Genomic DNA, 22,652 nt, shown 5'->3' with positions numbered 1-22,652 from the left:
AATACAATATTAACACAAATTAATTTTCCATTTTCTGTCTGGAAAATAATTTTTATTAATTTGGTGATATACATTTGCATGACTATCCCATGATCTTTTAAAATTGTAACTTTTTTTTTTAACTGGAAATCACAAATTTGAATTTCTCTGATATTTCCAGGTCAATGGAAACACTGTATATATATATATATATATATATATATATATATATATATATATAAATAATTTAATTTAACACTTTCAATTTAAATTCCTTTCCTTTTAAATTGAATTTATGGCTGTATAATGAATGTTTGGTTTAAATAATAATAATAATAAAAAAAAAACATAAATATATAAATAAACAGAATATTATCAAAAGGTTTAAAAATATTGATATATATTGCCTAGTACTAGCACAAAGAAATTTCGAAGTGCATGTCCATATCATCATGTGTGTGCTGATATATACAAATTCTATAAACTATGTAGAAAGCCATTTAGCCATGTAAATCTGTGGATGTTTACCGTAACGGTGAGAAGCAGTAACAAAAAACCTTGTCAGCACGACAGATATCACATTACAGAAAAGGCAGTGTGCCCTTGGTCCACGTCTCATGGCCAAACAGTGGTTACTTGCCCTGTTTTCCACCAAAGACCCAGAATAGAAATAAGAGATCAGGATTCACATGAAGATTCGAAAGAAGTGTTTATTTTCTCTAGATTTATCTCATCTTGAGAAGTGACTGTGGGTAGAGCTCAGCCTCAAACAGACACTTTAAAGTGAAAGATAATTAAGCAAATATGAGGCAAGACTGCAGGCTGTTTGACGCTGAGCTTGTTTCTTTGGACGGCTCTTTCAATACACCCTGTTACATGCCAAGAGTTAAAACCATAATTTCATTCAGACTTCAGAGATGTGTTTCATCACTTGTATGAGAGTATGGCACTATGAGGCAGCAGCATTGCCTGTACCTGGACAACAGCTTTCAACAGAGCCACATTTATGAAATATTGTATTTGGCTCTGGCCCAAAAGTGAAAGTGTGAAAATGTATGAGTGGAAATGGAAGTAGTTAACTAATGAACCTTTTTGTAAAGTGTTACCATAATGGCTTTCTGTGATGCATTTTGCAAAAAAAAAAAAAAAAAAAACCCTACTTATAGTAATTATATTTAGGCCCCGTTTTAAACTAATTTAACCATACTAAAACACACATACACACACACACACACACACACACACAAAACCCCTCTAATTTCATTAGATAACAAAACAGAGGATTCTACAGGGTTCTTACACTTTGACCAATGCTTTTCTAAGAATTTACCCTAATTTTACCCAATATTTAGAAAAATAATTGTATATCTTGTTGTTATAACAATGGATATTGTTTTATTATTAACAAATAAAAATGTTTTTGGTTTTAAAATGGCTTTGCGATGCATTTTTGCTTGACAAACATTCAGCTTATTTACACTCAATGCCAATTTGTTTGATATTTCTTAATCAAATGCAACGACATTTGTTTGTGGCTGATGAGTCCAAACAGTTTTGGGCCAATGTTGCTACAAAAACGCAAACAATAAAATCTGTTCTAAACTCTCACAAAAAGAAAAAACAAACAAGAACTTGCACGTTTGGATTCCTTGTCACTCCAGACTGTTTCCCATGAAAACTTGTGTCTTTATGCAAATTTTAAGTCCTACCATCAGCCTGCATGGACTCATTTCTTAAACACAAAGGAAATCAACTGCTCCATATCAAGATAATTAACAGCAGAAAGCAAAGAGGCCCAATTAGAAATACACCCACATATGCAAACACACCAGACCTAATTCTGCTAGAAGAAGGGGGTTTTTGGACTGTTGCAAACACACAGTGTAATTGCTGGCGAACCTGATGTCTTATCAGTTTTCTATGGTAATCAATAACTTGAATGGCCTTTAATTCAAAAGACTTTATCTTTACAATAAAGTTATTGTAGGTGTGCAGATGACAGGAATTATATTGCAAGGCAGGTGTTCCAGCAGCGTCTGATTAGTAATTGTTCTGCAGCAGATGAGGGGAAAACTGAGGGTGTGTCGAAGTGTGAAAGTGTCTGAAGTCAAGGAAGAAGGTTACGAAGCCAACAGAATTAACAGGCAAAGCTCAAAGTCCAGTTTAGCAAGGAGATCTCTACTCCTCGTGCAGTGTTTGTTTTCACCCGACTTCAGCCTGGAACGCATCCAATCCATCTTAAACCGTCACCTGGCTCTCGTATAACAGAACGGCCCTATGCAAATCAGAGGGGCCCGATGAGGGAAATGCTGTGGAACTTGCTTGGAACGGTACACACCTTTGGAGCTGCTCTCAACAGATGTGAAATGTGTGCATGTGCCTTGTGTGTGTTTTTTTTTTTCCTTTTCGAAATTCATTTAAACCAAATCAGCTCTGTAATAGGGTTGCAAAGAAAACAATTTAAACTATGATAAGGTTTCACTGTCAGCTGAAAGGCAGGCACTGAATTAATGGAGCCTGAAGCACAGAAAAAAAAAAAAAAAAAACACAGCATAGAAATGTTCCATTGGCTTGGCTGTCAAAGTTTAACTTGGAATCATTAGTCTGAAATTGCTATTTACTTTTACGTTGCTTTTTAAATTGCTACTCTCTATTAACAAAAAAAAAAAACTGAAAGTTTAGAACACGCTATTTATACAAGCAGTAGTTGAAGCTGTTGCAAAATATACATATTTACACACGTGTGACTGCTACTGTAAACGGCTAACAGTTGGACTAATTCACTAGATTTATTTGCAGAAAAATATGAATATTTTGAATTATTATTTCCAATTTTCTTAAGCTAACAAACCATTTTAATTAACAAAAAATTAAGCTAAATATTCATTGAACTACTGTATGCTGCAATTCATGCTGCTGTTGTTATCATTTTATGAAAGCAACAAAGAAAAAACTATTTCTTAGTATTTTTGTATTTCAAGATATACTAACTTGAAGAGCATAACAACATAAGATATTAAGTTTGGCTTTCTGAAAAATGTATCAAAAAAAAAAAAAAAAAAAAATGATATATATATATATGCAAATGGGGCAAGAAAAATAATCTTGTTTTTACTTTGATTTAAGATTTTTTTTTAGCCCATTTTTCTTGTTTTAAGCAAAAACAAAATTGTTGCATATGTATTGCTTGTTTTGCTGTTTTTACTTTATCATAAATATGTCAACAAGAGTTCAAATGATTCAAAATGTACATGTATATAAGCTTTGAAAACGAATTACAAAAAAATGTATTGTTTATATATCACTATTAACCATGAATAATCTACTAATATTGTTAATTATAAAATTGTTTCATTACAGATTATTGTATTATTATCAATCTAAAAAAAAAAGCAGTTTAGATGTTCAGTACAAAGCAAAAGTTTCCATTTTAAAGCTGAAAATAATCATTGAATAAATATGTATAAATGGAAATGCATTGAGTCACTGAAAACTAAGGAAGCTGATGAAAAGCCAATCCAACTGAAAAGGTCAAAGGTCACACGCATGATGAAGAAAGGAGGGCTGATGTGAGAACATGCCGATGTGTTCCACTCACCTGACAGAGGTGCACAACCATTCTCTATCGGTGCAGTGAGATGCATGCACAAAAGCAAGAGAAGAAATGAGTGAATAGAACAAAAGAGAGAGAGGTGGATTGGGTTGGGGGCATAGAGAGAGAGACACACACACACACACAACTGCAATGGAAAAAAAATAAGTTGAGTCAATGTGGAATTAAGAATAGAATGAGAGGAGAAGCCAGCTGCAGTGGACGATGGAAGATGAGCTGGGGCTGCTGGGTCAAAAGGTGATTGGTTACCTCTCGCTTGGCCAGCAGGACGTTGGGTACGATGTGTGGCAGACAGCGGCCCAGCATGAGCATGACACTCTGCTCGCTGTCAGCGATCCGAGACACCTGAGAAACCAGCGCACTTGAATTAGGTACAAAAATGTCGACACATACAGACCAGCAGAGGCAAACATGTAAGACATTTCATGATGAATAGACTGAAATTTAAATCATTTTCTGTTGAGAATCTTCCTCTCCACTGAGCTGATCACTACTGTAACTGGATCACAGAGAACCAAATCAGTATCATTTATATAGAATTATACTACTTATTCATGTTTTGATCTCAATTACGTTTATGCTTTAGTAATTTTTATATTTTTAAAAAATATTTCTATTTAATATCCTTTCAGTTTAAAAATGTACAACTTAAGGTCTTTGCACGCTGAGTCCGAAATTTGCGTCAAAATTTTTCGAATGTTAAAAAATAAATACGACCTTGTGCTATGTTGATTACGTTTACACACTGCCTCCGAAACTTTAGTCCGTCATAAAAACAAATCGGATCAGGTTCGATTTTGTGCGTTTTCAATTTGATTTTCAAGCATTTTGATATGAAAAGATGGTGAGTTCGAATTTCTTTTTTTTAATGCATGCGAAAATTTCAGACTCTGTGTAACTTATTCACTTCAGCTAGTTGCCAAGGCAACATTTTTTTGTTTAAAATTTACGTTGTTGTTCCATCATTGAAATTTTCATTTCAATTACCGAAAATTATTTCTAGTAGCTTTAGTTTTATTTAACACTCACTAAACAACACTAAACTGAATCAGTTTGCTTAATGACTAAATCATTGAGACTGAGTTCTGTGAGCTGGATCTATTGAAATGATTTGACTTATGGAAGTTAAGAGAATGATGACTTAAAAATAAAAAAAGAAAGATTCATTCATGAAACGAAAATGACACCTGCTTAAGAGAGTTCAAGGAGAAATCTCAGGGTTTTCAGTGAATAACTACTAATATTTGGTCTGTTCATCACACAGTGCTATTGTATGGCTTCATAAGATTTACAGGAATATGGTGCATGAGTCATTAGGAGCTTTTTATTGAAACATTTGTGTTTAAAAAATATATATATATACACTTTTAACATTAAAAGCCGTAGGCTATTCACTGTAATTGCACTGACAATTCAACAGTGTAAAAAATATAATTTGTGCTCCACATAAAAAAAAAAGTCAGTCATACTGATTTGAAACAACATGAAGGTGAGTAAATAATGAATGACTTTTCATTTTAAGCATCACAACAGGTAGATCCCACGTGTGCTCGTGCATTTGTTCCTGTATGCTACCCCGAACCCACTCACCTCTGAGCCCAGACGACTGTCAGCAGACATTCGACAGAAGGACAAAAGCGCTTGGTGGAAGGCCGGAGACAGCTTTCTGCACAAGCAAACAAAACATGATTTAACAAGCCACCAGTTACCAATAACTCTACATATTAGCCCAGCTTTCCACAACACAGAGCAAAACGCTGATAAAGAAACAGTCAAAACAAGGAGAGGGTTATTTGTCTGAATCAGCCACGAGGGGTAAGTGTCCATCCAGAGCAGATCTGCAGAATGATGATGAATGGAAATAATGATGCCAGTCAGCACTGCAGAACGATTTGGATGAGGACCACAATAGTGCATAATGCAGTGCTGCCATCTAGTGGCCATATCAGCTATGTCTGAACCTTATTTCATGTAGTTTGTTGCCATTTAGACTATCTAAATATGATTGGATTTCAATCGGATTTGCAAAATATCGGATCTGGGCTGACAGCCTGAACCAGGCTTAACCAGAATATCATAGAGACATAGAGGTTGACTCCTTAGTGTTGGAATGGTAGCTATGCAACCACCAGCCAATAGCCTAGAAACCAACTGAAACATATCAGAAACCATAAAGCAACCATCAAAATCAGCAAAGCTCTATGGTGGCAGCCTAATGTTTGGAAAGCCTTTACATTAGGAGTACGACTATGATGCTGAAAACATGGCCTAGATAGAAAGCTTGGTTTGTTGCTTGAGTGCTTTATTCGTATCTCTGCATCTCCGTGCAACTCCTTTTTTATAGTCACAAGAGTGTCCACTGGAATAAGGAAGTGCAGGTCTCACCTGTTGGGCTTGTCAAACTGCACAGAGGTTTTACCCTGCGGACTCTGAGACTTTAGTTTGCTGTAAGGTTGTGTAGCAGTAGTGGTGCTTTCAGTGCAGTCAGTAGCAGCAGTAGTAGTGGTTGAGGTCTCTGTAGTGTTGGCATCTGATGAGCTGTCCATTTCTGTGACCCCTCGTATGTCCAAATACTGTCCATTGTCTAGTGGGGGGTTTCCACATGGAGTGTCTTCTTTAGACTGAATCAACTTCACTGTAGATGTGGGTTCTGATGAAACCTTCCTCTGAAGTGCCTGTATATCACTGGTTTCACACACACACACCACAAACACACACATACAGTATATTACATTTAGTGGTGTGCAAAATGTATGAAAATGCAAGCACAGAAGTTAAAATACAGTAGTGTTGTGGCAAACAGGAAAGCATGAAGTGGAGGCAAAACTAATTTAAAAAGATAAAGTGTAGAGCTTTTCACTTGCTAGGAGACGTAAATGCCACGCTAAAAAATGTCATAGAGCAAAAGGTCATAATGATGAGATTCTACTGAGCCGGAGGGGAACAGTTTCTAGAGTGCTTGAAAGTAGTGGTCGACCGATATGCGTTTTTTGACAGACAATGCCGATGGCCGATATAAAGCCGATATGATTTTTCTAATTATTATTATTAATATTTAAGAAATTTGAAATAATTTAACAATGGATTAAAAAGTAAATGTGTAAAAGAAACATGCTTATACTTTAGATAGTTTTTTTAACAAATAAATAAATAGTTCATACAAATACAATTAAAAAAAGTAAACACTGTAAACAACAGGGCACTCAGTATTCTGGGAAGTTTGTGTGCATTGAGAATCATGTTTTTCAAATAAAGCCAAGACATGAATATGACATTGGGCAAATGAATAAAGTGCAGCATAATTTGAAATCATGAGTTTAAAGTTTAAAGCATTCAATTCACATGGACTGACCGTCACCGAGAACACACGATCATGCTGGATACACACTTCACAAGATCTCACAGCTGGATTTGTAGTTGGCAAGGTTTGTGAAATTAAATGTTCATTAGTCATTCAAAGATTTGCTTAAACTATATAAATGCATATTTGCTTAATACTGACGGCAAAAGAGAAAATATTATAATGTTTGAATTTCTGTTACTAATAGGCCTAATATAATACTTTATGTATATATTCATTACCTTGTTTAACCGTTCTATCTGATTATTAGACAGACTAAATCTATCTGTATTGGACAGAACTTAAGGACGATGTCGAACAAGAGAGAAAGTTTGAGCACTGTTTGCGCTCAGGCGCTGCCGCTCTCAGCACCGTCAAAATAAAAGTCCCACCTCGAACAAATCGGCCAAGCAGAAAAATACAAATGCCGATATTTGAATAATCAGAAAATATCGGCCTTGCCGATATATCGGTCAACAACTACTTGAAAGCACAACATTGCTAATAATAGGTACTAATATTAAGTAATAACAGTATTGGAGTCATAAAAGACACTCAGTGAGTATAAGTATTATATACATTATGTTAAACATCAGTAGTTTTACAATATGTGTTTCACTACCATTCAAAGGTTTACGGTCAGTAAAATGTTCTTGTATAAATTAGTTTTTTTTTAAGCGAGGATCAAATTAATTTATCAAAAGTAACAGTTTATAATATTTATAAATGCTATAATAAAATTCTGAAAAAAATTGTGTGTGTAAATTGTGTGTGTAATTGTGTGTGTAAATTATATATATATAATTTTGTAAGATTTTCAAAATGCTTGAATTAAAAAAATCTGACCAAACCTAAACTTTTTGACTGCAGTGTGGTTCAATTAATAATAATTATAATAATAATAATAAAATAATGTATAAAGAAATATTTAAACAACAAAAATATATAAACAACAAACTAATCCTATAAATTTTAACAACAACATATGTACATGCTTTGAACATTTAAAAAAATCATTATTAGTTTTAAATATCTAAATATGGTGTTATTATTATATGGTATAATATCCAGCGCATGTTACTTACATCCATTTAATTATACCAACATATGGTTTAGTGACACTTTAGTTTAGCAGGTTAACTGATCAGCATCAAAACCATAGGGAATCGTGAATAATAAATTATAGCTAAATATTTTTTCACAGAGAAATGTGGTTTTTATAAACATCAGCTGACGAGAACGGACCCTTCAGATATTAATAATGACAGCAATAACAGGTCGCTGCTCTGAGCTCTGATTATTCAGAATCACGCGGCAGGTTTCTAATGTTTCTGATTGAATTAGGCCCATCGGCAACAAGCGATGACTCTTACCTTTGGAGTTTTTTAATCTGTTCAGCCAGACTCTGTTTCTCACTGTTCAGAATGCTGATCTGATATTCCAGCTCCTGAACCACTTCCTGCTGCTGCGGATAACATCCAAATTACATAAAAAGGTGGAATATTTTAGACCAGAGAAACCCAAGACCACCCCAAAATCATGGTTTAGATCCTTGAGCAGCATTTCAAATCAAAAATCCCTTTTGAATATATATTTTACATGGGGTGACTATGATTTGGCAATATTCTGATTATGTAAATGTTTCGCACATGCATTAATTTATTTGGCCTTAAGATGATTAAGCCAATATTCCAGTTTCTAGGAAAGTGACTAAAATAGCTATCCTACACCATTAATCAGAACTTTTTTTGATTTCAGAATAAAGGTTAAACCAGAATCTTAATCTTAATCTTAATCGGATTAAGATTAATCGGAAAACTATTTTCATGCAAACATGTTCCCTACAATACCGATCTTCCTATTTGTAAATACCTGTACAGCCTCAGTTTGCAGCACAGGTTCCTGGGTGAAATAGTCTCCTGGCAAGTCATTTGGGTCCACATTGACCGCCACATCCACGGTCTCCCGATGCAATGACAGGCTGTTCCCGCAGTTCCTGTAGAGCTGCAGCAGGTCTGGAGGTTTGGGAATGTTTAGACCCACATCGTCCCACAGCTCAAAATCCTGCAGAAATAAAATATCATGACTAAAAGGAAGAAATAAAATACTAATCAAATAATTCTATTAAATTGAATGTATTAAAGCAATGCAATAAAATATTACCTGATCATCATTTTCATCTGAGAATGTGATGGACGTTAACTTATATTCATTTTTCAATAAATACTCATTGACTAAAAAATTTAAGGCTCTCTTTTCAAGAGGGCGGATAGGCTCCTGGAAAAACAATAGGGAAAAATTTATATAGTTTCGATTCAAGCTAATTATTGATAACAAGCTTATTAGAGAAACCTAATATATTTAAGCTTATAATACCATAATAAAAAAACTCAAAATGGGGTAACCTGAATTTCAGGACTGGATTTGTAGTTTTTTCTCTCTTGAGAAGGAATCTCACATTCTACAGAGAAAGAAAGAAAGAAAAAGAGAGACAGAGAGAGAGAGAGAGAGAGAGAGAGAGAGAGAAAGAAAGAAAGAAAAAGAAAAATGAGTGAGCTGGAATTTGATTTACGGTGGACATTAAAAACTGCCTTTAGGAATGAGAGCAGCTCCTCTAGCAGAAAGGACTGAAGTATGTAAAAGTTGAAAGTACGCCACCTGCAGCCCGAGTCAAGTTGGCACGAAGAGCCTGAATGGTCTCCTTGGCTTTCCGCAGTTCAAACTCCAGAACTGGACCGGGGGAAGTGGGTCACACACAAACAGGCATCCAACCAAGAGAAGGGAACAAAGAAACAAAACAAAAGGGGGGAAAAAAGAACAAAAGGATGGGCATGAAAAAACAAAATAAAGAAAATAAAACAAAGAAAAGAAAAAGAACATGACAACTTTTGTAAGAAGCCGAGGCGAAACCAAAACAGGGACACACACGCTATGGATCTAATGAACACATGCAGCAGAGGTTGCTGGAGGAGCTGCCAGATCATGGAAATATTTACACTTCGGGAGATTTTGTTTGTGCACATAATTCTCTAGCTGCTGTCTGACCAGGGATTTAGAGCAAAGCAAATCTGGTTGTTTGATTTAGATGAAAGGTAAAACAAAATAAAACAAATTCCTTTAGATCTTCTAATTCCGTTTGACTAGCTTCATCAGACAGTTGCAAAATATGTGGTCCTGTCCTAAATTAATAGTTCACTTTGAGTTTATTTGCCATCTAGTAGCATATATATCCATGAAGTTCACATGGCCATAGAGAGAGTCCTATTTGTCATTTTAGGTTGCAGAATAGTGCGCCAACTTCAAGTCTTCAAGTTCAACCGTGCCATTTGGGACAGGCCTAATTATGAAACAAGTATTCTCACCCCAAACTAACATCATTGGCTAGACCGGTAATGTCATGTCAGATTGTTCGTGATGCAGAGAAATGTTTTGACAGCACCATAGAGACTTTTCATGGGATTCGATCATTGAATGGCTTATTTAAAACGGTCTCTGAATATTACGCTGGAATATGAGAAAGTAATTTAAACACAGACAAATGAAAATTACTCAATTACCAAATATATACAGAAGCAAATCCTAAATACACAAAATTCTAAATCCACCTGTTGTTTGCATTTGATCTTTGTTGTAAAACATTTGTTCAATTCGTAAGGGGTTTACCCAGCAAAACCCAGCAGCAATCCTTCTACCGTGGACCTGTTCTAACACGGGCTGTGTCTCATTCTGCTGCCTAGTTTCCTAAAACAGTAATCAAAGGAAATTTGGGATTAGCAAGGACCCTGATCTACTATCAATTGGGACACTGATGACTAAACATGTAATGACCAATATTCTGTCTGGAATCAGCTGATTCTCTGAAACCTTTTGGCAGTGTATGAACTAGCGAACGGATTGAGACACACCAGGAAACAGAAGCATGATGAGCACAGGACACTTTGCATGACTGTGCACTGATGATCAGCAGGTGGGACTCCCACAAGCTCTGCTTCCTAATATGTGTTCTGGAACACCATCTACCTGAACAGTGCCAGACAAAGAAGGGAGGGGGGGAAAAAAGAAAGACGAATTCAAATGGAAGAGGAAGAAACAAAGAAATCAGAAGAAGGAAAAAAGGGAAAAAGCTAAGATAAAGCAGAGCTCAAATGGGACAAAGGCACCTATGCTGCTGATCAACACAGCACAGGATGCAAGTTTAACAAATGGAAAAATGAAAGAACAAAAAAAAATAAAAAGAAGTGCTTGCCTGGATGGTTTGTGGTCCAGTATTGGAAAGAGAAATACTAGAATAGAGACCCATCAGACAGCCAATAAACCCCAGGTCAGACAGCCAGGGCTGTGCTCATAGCTGAAGGGGTCAAGATTTAGGGGTGCAAAAGTGACCTTTTGTACAAAGCAATCTTAATCTGCTGCACGGTTCTACTTACCTATTGTTAGCTTTTTCAACAAAATCACACTCAAGCACGTAAAATTGGCCATTACGTAAATACAATATAGCTATAATTTATATTCACATAATGTTTTTTGTTTGTTTAGTAGAGATGCACAAATTGTAAAAAAAATTAAAATAAAAGAAGCTCATATAGTAACGTTATTCTGTTTTATTCAATGCTAAAAATGCAGCCTTGGTGTAAATAGACCCTACTTATACTATCAGAAAATGTTAACATTTTAAAAAGACCACAAGCAATATGTATTACTAGATCGTAAAAACGCTAATACTTCGTAAACAATTAAGTGACTTTAATGTTTGACAGGCGCCAACAAATATTTGTGTGCAGCTCAGCTCCAAAGAGTTTTTTTTTTTGTCATATTGGGAGAGGGTAGGGTATGTGAATTTTCACAGGAATTATTATTAACAAAACATTTTGATCCGAAAAATCGATATCTGCTAGGATAATGTAAAAATCTGAAGCTTGGGAGGGACTCAAGCTAATGCAGGAAAAAGCTAAAGGAACAGTATGGCAACCTAGCCAAGCAAGTTTCAAAACTGGGAAATGACAAGAGAGGAAACTTGAGAGCCAGAACACCTTTTGCTTGGAAAAAAAATGGGAAAGCAAGATAGTTATTATCAGTCTAGCCCAGTTAGAAAGAGAAGTTTAGCGTGCAGGCTATTAGTTAACCCTCCTACTCATCAACAGAGAGCACTCATCTAAAAGACCGCTGAAGAAAGCAGTCAGTGAACCATAATGTTTGACCCATGTGTATTCACATCAATCATGAATGCCAAGAATCTTGTGTCATATACGGTAACACTGACCAAATCGCCTCTCATAAAAGAGTTCTACACAAGCCGCTGAACCACTAATAGTTTCCAGAAAAACGTCCAGTGAAGCCAATTCCCTCTCATTTTGCCTTAAAAATGGCCACATACTGTAACTGCTGAATTGTGTTCTTGGAAATTCCAGTTATTGGTAAATAGAAAATCTGGCTACTGTCAATTGTGGTCTAATATGATGTTAAGTCCATGCAAAATGTTTAAAACTCAATGGACTTAAGATTTCCAGTATTAAACGTACTACATGACACATAGTTGGAATTCAAGAACACTTGCACTTTTAAAACCAACCACATTACCAGTCACTGTAGCTGAGGGAAATGCATTTAACTAGTAGCCAACCGTCCCATCGTGGCATGTGAGGCACACTGCAAACAAATCCGATGTGATTTTCAAATATGATCTAGGACTGGGTGTTCATGCACAATTTATTCAAGTGATAAAATCCAATCTTAACATCCAGACGCATTTAATAGATATTTATATATGGATAGATAAATAGATTTGCCAGCAGGATTCTCCTTACCTGCCACTCTTTCGTCTGACTCCCTGTTGCCATCATCTGAATACCGTGCGAAATCCAAAGAGTCCAATGTACTAATGCTGCCAGCTCGATCTGGAAACAAACATACACACAGAAAAAAAAAAAAGGATGTTAAACTCAGCGGTTCCCACCAAATTGAAGGGTTTCATAACAAAATGCACCCTTATGAGATAGAACACTAAACTATCATTTACAGAAAGTAAAGTGGTAACATTTTGAATTGTTTCAGCAAACAAAAGCAGTCAGCGGTTATAGAGAATAGACTTGACGTAGGCCAAAACTTTCCAGACGAGCACGTCTCTCTCCATCTGTCTGCACTGCTGGAGGGAAGATAGAAAAGTATTGCCAACGTCAAGCCCCCACATGGACTCCCCTATTTCTGCATGCCAACGATTGTAGTACACTGTGTACACTGGCATGGTAACACATTAATCAGCAACAAACCACATTTACTTATTGTAATTTCAGATGAATAATGAGGACATAATAATGGTGTTTAGGTACTCATCTATGCATAAGATTCCACTTTATTTGCATTTTTTTCAAAGGTCTAGTCCAGGTCATAAGAAATCAAATTTTCCTTGACCTTTTGCAAGGACACAACTCGAACTTGATACTGAAGTTCATGAAAACATACTTTAACTTTTAGAACTCAAAACTTCCCCCCACAACAAAAAGATACCCTAGTTACGCATCATTTATTAATTTATGGATTTTTTTAACATGACTCTGTGTCTATGTCTCTATGTCTTAGAGCAACCCTCTACATTGCGAGTAAATCACTCGCATATGCGACTAAATCTTCATTCTGGCGACGAAATGATGTCTAATATTAGCCAAAGGCTAATAAATTCTCAGATTTTACTAACCAGTGTGCGAGTTCGAGGCTAAGTATAAGTTTAGCACAGATATATTTTCACTCGCGAACACTCTCTGACTGAAGGTTTCATTGTTAGTTCATGATCTATTGCCAGAGTTCAGACGATCTGTGCTTTTTTTCAGTTCATCTCAATGGATGCGCAGCGCACCTGTATTTAATGTACCATAAACTCTAGTGTTAAGCCGTACAAATCGCCGTTGTGTTCTCTCAAACACATGCAGAGAGAGAGAGAGAGAGAGAGAGAGAGAGAATTGACGCGTTACATTTAAACAATATTCTTTGTTGTATTTTCCTGTCAAAATAACGGCATTCCTGTGGAAGTCTTCAGCTTTCAAGAACAGCCGGGTTTTTTGGTAGTGGGTGGAGTTAATGCGCAAACGGCAGTCTCATTGGCTGGTGCTGATCTTTTATAGTCCCTGTTTTGATTTCAGCAAATCAGTTCGAGCAAACACACAAAACCTGATTAATATTCATGAATCCAGCAGCTCATTAATCTTAGTAATCCTTAGTGTGTTTTATAGTTCTTATTATTAGAATTCATATCATTATTATCTTATCAGTATTGTTGTTAGGATTTTCCCAATATTAAGTAAACTAAAATATTTACTAGCCAATGGTGATTCAATTGCCAAGGTGTCCGTAGAGGGTTGTAGAGCCAAGTTTACAAACTACAGCAAATCAAGTACCTGCACGCAGTTGTTATCGTCTCGTCTCCCCTCAGACGTGGCAATAGCGATCCTGCACGGAATTCTCAAAACACCCACAAGATATCGGTGTTTATCGGTGAATCTGTTATTACAAAATCGATATTCGATTATAAAAAAATGATTAAATATTGGGGAAAATATTGGTAAATCGATATATCGGTTGATTTCTAATTAAGACCGACTTAAAAAGTTTGTTTGGCACAAAAAAAGAAATCATTATAAAATAAAATAAATGAAATTACTCATTAAATTTCTAATTTCTAGTTCACGGCTATGGCAACAAACTTACCTTTTGGAAAATGGTCATAAACATCGAATTAGCATAGCAATCGAAATGATTTTTGGAACAAAACTAGACAAACATGGCAAGTAAAATCAAATAACATCAAATAAAATATAACAAGTGATATGGCCTTTTGAAATGTCTGTGCTCTCATGGCTAAGGCCTCCTAGTTTCTTTCACTCAAGCTAAATATCACAGTGACTTGAGCATGTCACATGACGGCATTAAAGCTCATGTACTTCATACAGTCCTGTGACTGTATAGCTGTCCATGCAGAGAAGCGACAACATCACATCCACCATTAAAATGAGAAATACTATTCTTGTATTCTGTCAAAATGCAGCAGGCTAGATGTCAACTGACACCCTGTTGGTTTAATGAGTGGTCCTGCCCATCACAGCCTGGGACAGAGAAGTACTGATGAAGGAACGGTTTTGTGACTATCTCTGGGCGTGACTTGAATGACAATGCTGAGATCCGACACGTGAGAGGGCCACGGAGCTGTGCTGAATAAACGTCTTGTCAAACTGGTTGACAGGGAGAGGCTGGAGGTACAGCGAAGGCAGTATGCGAGCCTGACTTATGTTTAGATGCTTCCTGCAAGGAATGATATTGAAGGGCTCTTGTTCAATATTTCAGGCGAGTCATGTGACTCGTGAGTAAGCAATAAATGTGCAAACATACACTGTTCACATAATCAACACAATGATAGAAATCATTTAAACACTATCCCATATTCCAGTTTAATATGAAGAAACTATAAGTAAACCATTCATTAGTTGATTTCCATGAAAAGTATAACATCAAAACATTGCTGTACTAGTTAATGTTATATTTATATGACGTATGTGACAATCAAAGAGAGTTTTTGTGTTCGGTCAGGAGCTTATTATCAGTGAGCACAAGTGTTTTGTATTAGCAATAATTGGTTATTTTAGGAGCTCAGGAATCTGAGGGAGTAACAAACACTAACTCTACACCAGGAAGACCTGGTCTATATAAAAAGGAGTCATTTCTTCTTAGAAACAGGTTATCAAAATCAATAAATAAAGCAATGACTACAAAGGTCGTTTCCACAATAATTAAAAAGCAAAGCCACACCTTCAGGCCCACATGAATGCGAAGGTTTAGGACTATAGTCTTAAGAACGAATACCGGGGAGGTCTGGAGAAAAGTTACTTAGCCTGTTTTCTTTTGTTTTTATTCATGAGATTGCATGCATTCTTCGTTCCTCGCATTATATTACTTTACCTTATACTTTTACTCCAACTTCAGCTTCAGCTACTATATGTATGTACCACAGAAGTGCTTGGATCATAATAGCATAGCACAGGTCACATTAAAATAATAAATAAATTCACAAAACCTGTGGCTACCATTCAAAATTTTGGAGCTCGCCAAGGATACATTGATTGGATCAAACAAACCTTAATATTGTGAAATATTACAATAAAAAAAAAAAAAAAAAAAAAAAAAAATTATATATATATATATATATATATATTGATAATGTTGTTTAACATTATCAAGGCCTCCACACAAAAAAAAGATATATATATATATCTTCTTTTTTTGTGTGGAGGCCTTGATAAATTCTTTTTAGGATTCTTTAATGAACATAACACAATTTATTTGAAATGGTAATCTTTAGTAACATTATAAAATCCTGTACTGTGAATTTCTTTATAAAAAAAAATCTTCTTGATGCCAACATTTTGATCAGTAGTGTATACTGACTGAAATATGGTTTAATTTTACTTTTATTTACCACATCCAGTAAGCTTTACCACTTACAATGACAAGAACAACCCTGATCTGAATCTTGACATTGTCGATAATTTTAGATCTTTATAATTTAATCTTAATTTTAGTGTGCATTAAGCAGCAAGTCAAAAAAAGGGTCTGCAGAATGTTGTATTGTAAGAATGAGTAGAAAAGGTTAATACATTTATAAGGCTTTATAAGGCCTAATGGAGTATTCTGGTCTATTTGTTGTGTCACGGAGATCAATGAATAGGCTCGGGGGAGGTGGTGGGGGGGACAAACTACACTTTGATGACAACCCGACAGCTGCTAGCATCATACGGTTTACAATATTCATTCAGCGTTGCTTCAAATCCTCTCACATCCTAAACACACAGAAGCCTTTCAACCCAGAAATGCTTCTCAAGCCAGTGGTGCATCTCTCTAGCAAAGGGGAATATATTGGTGAGAATGAGTGAGGTGTTGATTAAGTCTCTTCTTGCAATGACATGACAGAAGCGTGGTTAAGAGCCATCTGCTCCCTCTCTGCTGGTTGCCAGATCCTCTTCTTGGGGAGGGGCTTTGCTCCATAATGCTAATAAAACCCTGTGGTTCCTAAAACCTCTGTGTTCTTAGAGCCAGGTCAATACACGGGCGTCAGCGGCAATTAGGCATGTATTTAAAAGCCAATATGCACATGCTTACGTAGTAGAAAAAATACAGTTTAAAAAATGTGGATTGGCTGAAACTTATTGGCAGCTCAGGTCTACTCCTATAATTTCTACAGCATCCCCCTCTCCCTGGAGAGCGGTGTCATTTAAGACGATGAGGTGAGGTCACATCCTGTCTTTCAGTCCGACACCCTAAAAAATAAAGGTTCTTTACTGGCATCGATGGCGCCATGAAGAACCTTTAACGTCCATGGAACCTTTCCATTTCCTTTATAGTGGAAAAGGATTCTTTAAATGATTCAAATGGTCTTCACACGAAGAAAAAAAGGTTCTTAAAGAGCTGTCCACTGAAAGGTTCAATGAGGAACCCAAAATGGTTCTTCTATAGAATCACTGGGCGGAAAGACTGGGCTTTATAGGTATAGAATTGGATTGGTTTATTTCTGAGAACATCATTTGTGAAATCAAGGAATTTAGAAAACCACATCAATTGATTTTACATAACGAATGAAGGTTTTAACATACCTTGGAAAGGTTGCAGGACTACATGCAATTTTAGTGATCTTAATACTATCAGATCTACCCTTTTTGATGAAGGAAGATGGTTGTCGTGCGAAATGGAACAAATATTCAGATATAATAATTAGGGCTGCAACAACTAATCGATAAAATCAATTATTATCGATAATGAAAATCATCAACGCCGGTTCTCATTATCGATTAGTCGGGTCTGTCCACAGTGCACGTACAACTTCAGCCAGTCGCATTAAATTACAGCACTGAATAATGCATTTCAATGGACGTAATGCATCTACAAATATTGGAGGAAACAGAATGAGCTCCTGCAGGAAAAGTGCGTGGTCCAAGCTGCCAAAACATGATAAATCTTTATTTTAAGCTTCAAGCTGATGCATTAGTGTAATGGGAATATTATTATTATGCTGAAATATCTGTTGTTTAACATTTATATTTAGGACATTTATACATGCAGAGAGAGTAATTTACGAGAGTAGGAATTGTGAAGGGACAGCGGTGTGTAATTGTCTGAATATAAATATCAGACGCTTTTACAGGATAAAGAAATGACGCTGATTGTGATCAAAGTGCACGTGACGCGTGTTCCTGCAGAGCATTAATGTGATTTTATTTGACTTTATTATATTTGCTATTTTAATTTTTGATCAAGAGATTTAAACTATATTTACTATATAGCCTACAGTGATTAACAAATTTATTAAAACTAAATTAATGTTAGGTTTTAAACCAATTTTGTAAGGTTTGTGTCACTTCTGCTCTTAACTAACAATATTGGTAATTAATTACCAAAATAATGTTCTAGCTTTCTGTATTGGTTACACCTCCAGTATGAGTAAGCTTTTTTATTAACAGTATAGTAGGCTATTTTTAATGCTATAATATAATTATTGCTGTTATCTGTGAAAGAAAGGCAGAAAAAATTGCCAAGTGCTTTATAGTGGGTTTTTTATTCAGATACCCAATCAGTCAAAAAGTACATAAACAATGCCAGCAAGCATGTGAGCTGTTAACAAAGGGAAACGAGGCAATTTTTCTTATTATGTGAATAAATACTATTTAGTTGTTTCAGTTTGTTATTTGTCCAAAAACGAAAATAACATTTTTAGAATTTTTTTTTATATTTTTTTTTTGACAGGTTCCTAAAATATTTGTGTTTTGTCTTATGGCAGGTGGTCTAACAAATTAAGCACTGTACGTTTTCATAGCATTCAGTTGGCACGTTTGTTTTAAGGACATTGGGCAGAATGTGGAATAGTGCGTTTTTGTCAGTAAAATGAAAGAAAATAGGGGTTTTAATCCGATTAATTGGTGGAAAAAATAATCGTCCAACTAATCGATTATCAAAATAATCGTTAGTTGCAGCCCTAATAACACTCTTTGCAATAGGCAGCTGATTCATATGAGACACTGATTTAAGGCCTGTGCACACCAAGAGTGATAGCTATAAATAGAACTATAGCCATAACTATATTAGCATTTTACACACCAGTTTTTTTTTTATTATTACAACGAGTATTATTTTAAACATTAATATTTAATTATTAAAATTTTTACTATTTAGCAATTATTTATATTATTCATGTTAATTTGTGAATGAAGGTTACATAAGTTTAATCCACAACAGTTTTTTTTTTATATATATAAGTTTGAAAGAATCACAGTCTTAGTCTAAGTCTTTGTTTCACTGGTTAACATTTCCCCCCATAATTTATGCAATATTCTACAACTGTCCAAACACATCAGAACAAAAGCTTGCCTAATTATATGGTGAATGGCAACAGCTGCTAAGGTAGAATTGGTCAATACATTTTTTTTTTTAAAGGGACAGCTACCCCAAAAAAGATAATTCTTTCATCATTTACTCACTCTGATGTTGCAGAACTGTAAGAGAATCTTTAAAACATAAAATAAGCTATTTTATTTTCTGTCCAAATTATAGAAGTCAACAGTAACCAAAATGTTTTGGTTGCCAGGATTCTTCAAAATATCTTCTTTTGTGTTCCAGCTTTGAAACACCATGGGGGTAAGTAGCCTAAATGATGACAGACTTGTATTTTTTTGCATGCACTTTCCCTTTAGATTATTGATTTTTGTAACCGATTTCAAAGACGAAACGGCTCCTTTTAACAAAAGGTTGATTGTTTTGCAAAAAATAAATCATTCATCAATTAAATTATTTTATAAATGATCAACACTAGAATTGGATCTAGCAATTGTCAATCCACACTGCAACTACATGCAAGAAAAACATATTCAAAAGTCATGCTTTGAAAGGCAAATAGTAAGAGGCAGATGAGTGCAGCCTATCAGACAAGAAACTTCATTTAGGAGCAAAGGTATAAGTAGGCCTGTCGCGATAGTCGATAAAACAATTAATCGCACGATAAAAAAAATAATAAAATGAAACTGCCATAAAATAAAATAAAAGTTTATTGATCTTTGAAAAGGTGTACCTGCGTTATTATGCCATTATCAACATGTTAGTTGAAACTGGTCTTAGAACGACAATATTATCGTTTATCGCGATAATTTATTGGACAATTTATCGTCCAGCAAAATTTGTTATCGTGACAGCCCTAGGTATAAGAAAGACAGCCCATGAAAAGAATTCCAGATTACACCAAACAAAGTACATCAATTCCACATATCACTGCACACAGTCGGGTTTTACATACCCCTCATATGAGCATCTTTTTTTCTCCTCTTTCTATCCTGCACCTGCGCAGCTGAGGGTCAGTGGGAAGACTTCACATCACATCACACTGCAGACACACAATCCAGCCCTAAAAATGCCTCCTCAACAAGCCAGCGTGCTTGGATGCATTAGACTCAAGCACAATAAACCGATACAGTCGCTAGAGTACTAACAGCTGCTGTGTTGGTGTATTTTATGGCTGTTTAAAGAGCAAAAGAATAATGATACCAAAATATAGTGAGCTGCCTAACTAGAAAGCATTTTTGAGCACTAACTAAGGTGCCAACTATGTGTCCTGCTGGAAAAAAAACAACAAAAAAAAACATCTTAAACCAGACTGATGGTCTCCCTGCCTGGTTTACCTAGTCTAGCCAAGTGGAGTTCAGCTAGTTTAACTGGTCGATAGCTGACAAGTGTCCAGTGCATTAAAACCAGCCAGCAGAACCAGGTTAGGAGATCAGTAAATCATTTTAGACTGGCTTTAAATGGGAGTATGATATACAGGCTCCTAGGTTTTGCAACACGAGCATGACCTCATATAGTAAGATTATACTTTTTATTGCAGTTGGACCAACATTATTAACATATAATCTCATGACTTACTCAGTGGACCTCCAGGACCGACACCTTGCTCTTTGGAAGCGGGTGGAGTTCCGCTCTGTCGCTCGAAGTTGCCTGGATTGGAGAAATAATCCCGCAGGCGAGGCAGCTCGCGTCCGGCTTCCAGCAGCTCGGTGTGCAGCTCCAGGGCCGTGAGGATGTACTGATCCCGGAGCAGCTGCGCGGCGATCGCATCCAGCGACACCCGAGTCTCTGCGCCTCCTCCTCCGATCCCAGCCACCGCGGCGGCCGACGCGGGGATACCGTCCACATTCGGGCTTGTCCTGTTGCTGGACAGCAGAGGGGCTGGCTCGGAGTACGCCGGCGGAGAGAAGGGACCGAGGATATGGCCTTGCGCTCCATCACTCGGGCTGCGCTCGGTGTCCACGCCATCCCGCCTCTGCTCCGCTTCCTCCTCTGAATCACTCACGTTAAACGGGTTGACATTACCCGCCGCCATTTTGCCGTAAGGTGTTCAGCCAGCTATCTGGCTAATAAGCGTCTCCGTCTTCCTGGATGGATGTCAAGAGCGCTTTATTGCTCCTAATCAACGGGTCTTCTGGAAATATGCCTTGGTTGGTGGGGCCGAATGTCATTTCAGCACCCCGCCTCCTCCCTGTCAAGACACGAGCGGAAATGACGTTATGCACTTCAAGTAGCCGGGATCCGCCAAGTGGACGTGCAAAAATCCAATGAGGAAACATAAGTAATCTGTCAAAAGAATAAGAATATTTCATAAATTCATCAAACACAGAACAGTACAGCAAGCACGGCTGGCTATCTATCTGTCTGGCTGTCGTTATAAGCTCCAAAGAAAACAAATGATTAAATATATTAAAATATGTTTCATGTGACTAATTAAATTATATACAAAACTATTTTTAGGACAAAAATTACAGTAACCCCCCTCCCGCCCCCATGTTTGTCTGTTGTTCTAAACTCCAAAGAAAACAAATAATTGAATAGACCGGTATGTAATTACGTTTAACATAAAATATAAATATAATATAAAATTGTTATTAATAAAATGTAATTACTCTATTTCTTAATTGTTGTATTTTATCTATCGTTCTATATTTTATATAATTAAACATATTTAACATATTTAATTATATTCAATAATTTCTTAGAACAAATGTTATATTAAAATAAAATTAAAATATAAAATATCTATCTATCTATCTATCTATCTATCTATCTATCTATCTATCTATCTATCTATCTATCTATCTATCTATCTATATGTATGAGGAATTAGAACATATTAATATAAAGATTTCATGCAAATGATAAACCTCCAAAGCACTTTGATATCACAATTCAAGATAAATAAAAATAGATGCAGATCAGCATTAAACAGACATTATATTTCATCTCATGACAGACTCATCTGAAATGAAACATCACGAGTGCTTTTCATCCGCTTGGCCATTAACAGACGTTCACGTGGCTGCTTGCAACATTATTAGCGATTGTACACAATCAGACATTTGTTTGTGCCATCTGCTGGACTGAACCAAGCAAAGCATGACTGGCAACATTCATTTCTAATTTGCATTTCAGTTCATTTGCATGTACATGACCTCCATGCAGTGATGCAGTTGTATTGTAAACACCCAAAATAAGTATTTGTATTGTTTCTGTGGCAATATGAGCAGTCCACATGCATGGATCTCATCTATTTATTCGGTTTAATGTCTTTAATTAAAGGTCTTGCACTAAACTACACCAGATTCTATATGTGTATAGCGTTGGATATTTTTCCTCATTTAAAAATTTGAA

The 22,652-nt window shown here is 36.0% G+C and overlaps 1 protein-coding gene across 10 annotated transcripts in view; it reads right to left on the bottom strand.

Annotated features, from left to right (window-relative positions):
* LOC127945882 (RAB11-binding protein RELCH homolog) overlaps positions 1-21,796 on the bottom strand; it is a 42,057-nt gene extending 20,261 nt beyond the window's left edge. For 2 of the 10 annotated variants that reach the window (XM_052541973.1, XM_052541974.1), the window contains exons 1-11: positions 20,874-21,790; positions 12,737-12,826; positions 9,591-9,662; positions 9,338-9,393; positions 9,096-9,209; positions 8,805-8,996; positions 8,306-8,397; positions 5,978-6,277; positions 5,183-5,258; positions 3,842-3,937; positions 3,578-3,601 (exon numbers count right to left, since the gene is read on the bottom strand). In XM_052541973.1, the coding sequence (XP_052397933.1) occupies positions 3,578-3,601; positions 3,842-3,937; positions 5,183-5,258; positions 5,978-6,277; positions 8,306-8,397; positions 8,805-8,996; positions 9,096-9,209; positions 9,338-9,393; positions 9,591-9,662; positions 12,737-12,826; positions 20,874-21,330 (1,569 nt within the window). In that variant the 5' untranslated portion in view covers positions 21,331-21,790. Of the gene's footprint in view, positions 1-3,577; positions 3,602-3,841; positions 3,938-5,182; positions 5,259-5,977; positions 6,278-8,305; positions 8,398-8,804; positions 8,997-9,095; positions 9,210-9,337; positions 9,394-9,590; positions 9,663-12,736; positions 12,827-20,873 lie in introns of all 10 variants that reach the window. The other 8 variants (XR_008150967.1, XM_052541979.1, XM_052541975.1 and 5 more) reach the window with 8 other exon arrangements.
* Positions 21,797-22,652: the final 856 nt, after the last annotated feature.

Source organism: Carassius gibelio, chromosome A24 (assembly GCF_023724105.1).
Source record: "Carassius gibelio isolate Cgi1373 ecotype wild population from Czech Republic chromosome A24, carGib1.2-hapl.c, whole genome shotgun sequence".
In the NCBI taxonomy this organism is placed as follows: domain Eukaryota; kingdom Metazoa; phylum Chordata; class Actinopteri; order Cypriniformes; family Cyprinidae; genus Carassius; species Carassius gibelio.
The sequence above is the reverse complement of the archived record's forward strand: the minus strand, read 5'-3'. Positions and strand labels throughout refer to the sequence as shown.